The following is a 6,355-nucleotide window of genomic DNA, read 5'->3' on the forward strand; positions in this document are numbered from 1 at the left end:
TGGGGAGGGCAAGCGGGCACGCGGCCTCCAGCACGGGAAACTCTTGGAACACTTAGGGTCCCCTCTGTCCGCAGAGCAGTGGCCTTGCTGGCAGGAGTGGCTGGGACTGCTGGAAAGGGAGCTTGGAAGCAGTGGCCTGGAGTGGCCAGAGAGACGAGTGGGCTGTCTGGGGGCCGGTCACTAGGGGAATGCACGTGGCTGTCAGCCTGCCCGAGGGTGGGGCTGCAGCCCCTGTGCTGGGACCACCAGGCTGGGGCAGATGCCAGGACGGCACGCCACTCTGTTAGCCGCCCTTCCTGTCCAGAGCTTGGACAGAGGCCCTCCCCGCCCTCCCCAGCCCCCCCTCCGCACAGGAGGAGGCCTGCTTCTGACCTGGGTTTCTCCTTGGGTCTATGCAGTGAGCAGCCTTCTCCAGAGCTTCCCCAAAGGGGCCAGGGACCCAGGCTGGACACCAGGAGCCCAAGATGGGGCTGACCAGAGGCAAGGGGGCATCAGGGCTCTCTCTGGAGGCCTTAGTAGAGGCCTTTTCCTGCGAGGGGCTGCAGCCTATGCTGAGAAGTAGGGAGGTGCCCCCCCAGGCACAGGGGCCCAGCGCTGCCTCAGGCAGTTTGGGATGGAGAATTCTGGATGGGGAGCAACAGGTGAAAATGCAGTCTCGCACCCCAAGAGGCCTCTGTGTAGACACACTGTGCTCTGCATAGGCAGGGGCTGTAGTAGCCAGCACAGAGCCTGGCACCGAGTAGGTGTGATGAAAACAGATTCCCAGGGAGAGCAGGGGGCCTGGGTGCGTGAAAGAGGACTTTGGGGTTCGCCAACAGAGGATGGTGCGGCTGACCCACCAAAGCTCACTCCACCAGAGGAGCGGACACTTTACCAGGAGAGGCATCGACAGATCAGCTGGGAGGGGGAACACGCCAGAGGCGTAGACAGACCAGCTGGGAGAGGGGTCACAAGAGCTGGGGGACAGAGCAGATTTTGGGGAGTGGTGGTATGGAAAGGCTGCCTGTCAGGGCCTCCAGGTGTCCAAAGGTATCTTTAGTATGGGAACAAGACCATAGATAGGACAGAGGGAGTAAGATATAAAACGTTTATTGATGTACATTGTTTGTCTCTCATAAAACTTCCTCTGGCTACGCTGGGCCACTGTGCTTGTAGGTGGGCTGGGGTGGCCAGGTGGAGCCAGTGTCCACTTTCAGGTGGGGGCTGGAGCCCAGAAACTGTCTGGACGGTCTACAGGTGCCTGAGGACCAGGCAGGCAGCAGTGGGGACGCACCCTGTGCTCCGAGAGGCTGCCGGGGCTGGCTGGCACGGAATCAGAAAAGAGGGCCCTGCCCAAGCTGGCTGAAGGCCCCTCCCATCCCCAGCTGCTCGCCATGACTAGAAATGCACCCGTTTAAGTCACCATAGGATTCATCCTGGGGGCAGGGATGTCATTTGCAGAAAAACTGAGCTACAAGTCAGGTTGCCCAGAGCCCTCTCCCAGATAGCACCGTTTTGCTCGGGTCTGCCGCTAACACTGACTTGAGAGGATGGGATGGTGAGAACAGGTACCTCCGTGGCAGCAGGGAAGCGGGTGGCCCGATCGGTGGTGCTGCTGGCTGTGTCATTTTCAACGAGGGCTGATTTAAAGGGGCGCGAGGTGGACAGGGCTGGGTGACCTTTCTCCTCTCCTTCCCAGACCAGCCTGTGGTGAGGAGAGCCTCACCCCCTTGGGGACAACTTCTGTACAATGGGTCGCTGACGGAAGAGAGTGGCTGGGGGAGCCTTGCAGGACCACAGGGTCTGTTTGCAGGTGGATGCTTGGTCTCTTGGCCACCCACAGAGCCTCCAGCCCAGGAAAAAGGAGGCCAGAGGGCGGGAAGCAGACTGTTCTCCTTGCACTCGGGCCCCGGGGTGGCTGCCCGGTTCCTGTCCCCAGCAGAGGGTCTCTGGAGCTCCTGGCTGCTTCCAGCCCTGACCTCCTCTCCAGGTGCCTGCCTCTCAGGAGGCGTTCCCGGAGGGGCACTGCATCTCCATGGTGACCGTGTTGGGTGTGCCACCCCCAGCCTCCCCCAGTTCGGCGCCATCTCGCAGGGCCCGCTGGAAGACCACCCTGAGGGGCTCCCACAGCCTTTGCGACTTGTCCCTTCCAGCCAGGAAGTAGACGACGGGCTTGGCGCTGCTGTTGATACAAATACACAGGTCGGTGACGTACTCGGGGAAGGGGGCCGGGATCTGGAAGGCCCAGAAGAGGAACCAGTCGATGCCTAGGTAGATGGAGGACACCAGGAACACGGAGACCACGGCCAGGATGACGTGGTTGAGCTTGGCGGAGCGCTGGCGCCGCCGGGCCCGGCACTCCACATACACGATGAGCGCCAGGCAGGGGAGCACCATGAGCGGGCAGAAGACCAGGAAGAGCAGGATGCCCAGGAAGATGTCCATGTGCCTGCAGGCCGCCCCAGAGGCCTGGCGGCCCAGGAACACGCAGAAGTAGTTGTGGATGCCGGTGACCAGGAGTGACAGGGCCCAGAGCAGGGCGCACACCACGGCCGACAGGCGCTTGGGCCGCTGGCGCCAGTACCAGGTGGGAAAGACGACCGACAGGCAGCGCTCCGAGCTGATGGCCGGCAGAAGGCTCACGCCGGCGACAAACGTGCAGAGGCCCAGGATCCGGGACACGGCGCGGACGTAGTCAGCGAAGGTGCCCAGGAAGCCCCCGGTGTTCAGGATGGACAGCACGGCCTTGCTGAAGAGATAGCCCACGTCGGCGCCGGCCAGGTGCAGGAAGTAGATGGAGAACGGGCTCCTCTTGATGGAGAAGCCGAAAAACCAGAGCACCAGCCCGTTGCCCACCAGGCCGCACAGACACAGGAGCAGGAAGGTGTAGTTCATGACGGCCGGCGGCGGCAGCATGGTGATCTGCTCGATGGTCAGGAAGCCGCGGCTGTAGAGCTCCGGGCCGTCGCTCAAGCCAGGACACATCTGTGCAGCCGCAGGAGGGAGGGGGGGGGAAGGCACCTGGTGAGGCCACTGGGCCCCACTCCCCACCCGCACCTGCATCCAGGTGTGCTGGTCCTCCTTACAAACTTGCCGAGGGCTCTGGAGCAACTACTCGGCTCCAAGGAGAGCCGAAGACACCCCTGACCCCACATAGTGTCTCCTCTCTGTGTCCCTGGGTCTGGAGCTAGCAGCCTACAGGAGTGACAGTGAAAAGACTCCATCACTCACACTGGGCCGACTGGGGAAATGGGACTCTGTAGATGACGGCATTGCATCAAAGGGAAGATGGACTGTGGCCACGTTCAGGCACTTCCTTGACCTTAGAAGATACAGGCTGTCTGGGGGTACAGGAGCTTGGTGTCTGCAGTTTACTCTCAGATAGTTGTGGGAGAAAAAGTATATCAAGAGATACACAGGGCCGGCCAAGTGGCGCGTTGGTTAAGAGCTGGCTTGGGACGCCAGCTCTGAGCAGCAGGGCCNCGACAAGCTACAGTAAACTCAGGTCTGTTACTTGTGACCAAACATCCTGGCTGATACTGTATAGAAATGTGCCTATGAAACTAATCTGTAACCTCTAGTGGCATAAAGCAGAGGTGAGTGGTCTCCAGGCTGGGGCGGGGGCTGGGTGCCTTGGGTCCACCGGGAAGATTTTGTCGGGGAGGATGGAAATGTCCTTTCTTTGGGGGACAAAAACAGTCTGTACATTGACTTGGTGAGAACACAGTCTGCACATGTGTGTCTAAGGTCACTGAACTATACAGCGGATGGGCACGTTTATTGGGTGTAAATTAGACTGCAATTAAACTGATTACAAAGATGTTTCTAAAAATCTGCCTGAGTTAGGTAAGCCTTCTCCTGAGTTGCCAGGAGGCTTCGCGCTGGCATGTGTGTGACTCACTGGAGCAGTTTTCTGTGTGCGACTCACTGGAGCAGTTTCCATGAGGCTTGGTTTTGTGACCTCTGCCCTGTTGTTTCCTCCAAGCCCCTACTGGCTACTTTCCAGCCTCCACTGGCTCAAACTGTAGTATTTTGTGCTCGCACTCTCACTTGTCCCGATACGGGAAGGTCTCTGTGCTGCATGTGCCTAGTTTCTTGGCCTTGTTGCCAATGTCACCTGGGACCTGGGCTTCTCCCTGGGTACTCAGAGGGTGCGCCATGAATGCACCTCTCTCCGTCCGGCCTTCCAGAAGAAGCCCTTGGTTCCTGGGAAGGAGGGACGCCCTTGGCTGAGGGCTGTGATCAAGCTGTGCATTTGCCAAGAGATCTGGGGCTTTAAAAGTCTGGCCTACAATACAAAACCCGAGTTGTCTCAAAGCCACGGTGGCTGAGGATTCTGGAAAGCTGGGCAGATGCCGGTGAGGCATTCCCACTCCTCTCATTACGATGGAAGCTGGAGACAAGAAGAGGCATCTGCTTTCAGGCCATTTACCGCACCGTCTGTGGGGCACGTGTCCCGGTCCCGCCCCCAACTCCGTTTCAGAAGGCGACAGCCTGAAACGGTGCTTGCTGTGCCTTTGGTCTCGATCAAGTGTGGAATCCAACAAGGATGGTCGGGGGCGTCCTTGGGCTGCGATGGGCATGTCCTGTCTAGTCCGCACGCCACTCCGAACCCCAGCTCCCAGGGTTTTGCTGATGGGAATCACAAAGGTCAGAAGCCTGTGCTTCCAGGGAAGCGTGATGGCCACTGTGCCGGAGCCTACGGACGGTGCCGGGAGCTCCAGCCGGGGCTGTCTGCCTGGTGGGACTGCCCTTGGAGGAGGAGGAGCTCCATCTGTGGGCCCTGGCTCCACCACAGGCACGAACAGTTGGTACCGTGGAGCCCTGCTGTGCAGATCAAATGAGATTTGTATGTACGGGGAGCTCTTAGCACAGGGCCTACTGCGCTTAGTAGGTCCTCAATAAGTGGCAGTCACTGCGCTAATCACCAGTGCTTGGGATGGGCTGTTCCGGTGAATGTCCCTCCTTCTCTGGCCACCATGTTCCCTTCCCTCCACCCAGTGCTAGAGGAAACTGAGGCACAGCAAGACCGAGGTCCCACGGCTGGTACATGGTGGCCCCGCCTCCCCGAGACTTACTCTCGACTTTCCAGATTTGGCCCTGTTCATCCCTTGTGTCGTCTAAACAAGCAGGCTTCTCCACCTGCTCATTTTTGTAGAGACAGTGGTGCCGGGAAGTATGAAAAGGCGCAGAGCCCTGCCCTGCCCCGGGCCCAGCCCTGTCCCTCCTCCTCCTCCCCTGCATGTCCTGTGGGGGTAGACAGTCGGGCTTGGTAATCAGCAGAGCAGCTGGCAGGCGGACACGTGTCCGTTCTCTGTCCAGCTACCTAGAAGCTCCTTAGTAGGAGGGGCGGTCCCCACTACCGGAATCTCAACCGGGTTATTCTGTGGACCAGCAGGAGTCAGGGGAGAAAGGCCAGACCCCTTGCTCCAGACAGTTTCAGGGTGGAAATCTGTGATGCCCGGGGCCTCCCGCCTTTACACCCAGAAAGAAGGAGGCTTGGGGGGTGCTCTGGGGGCCCCAGGGGCGCCGCCTTGGGAGGGTGGAGGGCAGCACATGGCCCCACCCTGCAGCAGCAACCTGGGCTTTAATAATTAAATACCACAGGAGGGAGAAGGAGCTGGTGCGGGCCTGCGGCTTCTGCTCAGGCGGCATCTGTGCCGCCTCCCTCCATTAGGCAGGAGCGAGGTGATCCAGGGCGTGGGCAGGACGGGCAGGAATTCTCCCAGGACTGGGGGGTGGGGGGAGGGAAGACTCGCTGCCTCGCTAGGCTGTCGTGACGGGTGCGTGAGAAGGGTCCACCGGCCGGGAGAGGCCGATGCCTGCAGTTCACCCTCTCCTCCGCCCCTGCCCGCCCAGGCCTAGTGCCCACAAAGGGCAGATGCATGTTCGTACACAGGCCCAGCCCTTTCCCCACCCACCGGGCCTGGGCTCTGAGCCTCTACATAGAGGCCCCTTCAAACTCCTGGGGGTGGGGGGGAGCTCCCCACAAGGGCTCAGGGCTGGAGGCCTGGGGTGGGGTCTCCTGAGGAAGAGGTGAAGACTGAGGACTGGGGAGCCTGGCCCCCCCCATGGCCCCCTTGGCCCCCTTCAGGCCTGGGAGGCGCTTCCCTGGTGTGGAAAGCTGGCGGAAGCTGTTGGGTGAAGGGGTCCCGGCCCCACCTTCTCATGTGTGTCCTCAGGACCCCACCTGGTTTCTCTGAGTCCCCAGAAGTGTTGGAGTGGCGGCCTCCAACTCTGCTCTTCTGGAATTCTCTGAGTGGCGTGGGGAGGGGTGGGCGAGCGGGCACGCGGCCTCCAGCACGGGAAACTCTTGGAACACTTAGGGTCCCCTCTGTCCGCAGAGCAGTGGCCTTGCTGGCAGGAGTGGCTGGGA

General features: G+C 60.5%; 1 protein-coding gene across 4 annotated transcripts in view; it reads right to left on the bottom strand.

Moving 5' to 3' along the window:
* Positions 1 to 1,073: 1,073 nt before the first annotated feature.
* MRGPRF (MAS related GPR family member F) overlaps positions 1,074 to 6,355 on the bottom strand; it is a 14,998-nt gene continuing 9,716 nt past the window's right edge. For all 4 annotated transcript variants that reach the window (XM_019654738.1, XM_019654740.1, XM_019654737.1 and 1 more), the window contains one exon: positions 1,074 to 2,964. In XM_019654738.1, the coding sequence (XP_019510283.1) occupies positions 1,981 to 2,964 (984 nt within the window). In that variant the 3' untranslated portion in view covers positions 1,074 to 1,980. The remainder of the gene's footprint in view (positions 2,965 to 6,355) is intronic.

This window comes from Hipposideros armiger, unplaced genomic scaffold (assembly GCF_001890085.2).
Source record: "Hipposideros armiger isolate ML-2016 unplaced genomic scaffold, ASM189008v1 scaffold_228, whole genome shotgun sequence".
NCBI lineage: Eukaryota > Metazoa > Chordata > Mammalia > Chiroptera > Hipposideridae > Hipposideros > Hipposideros armiger.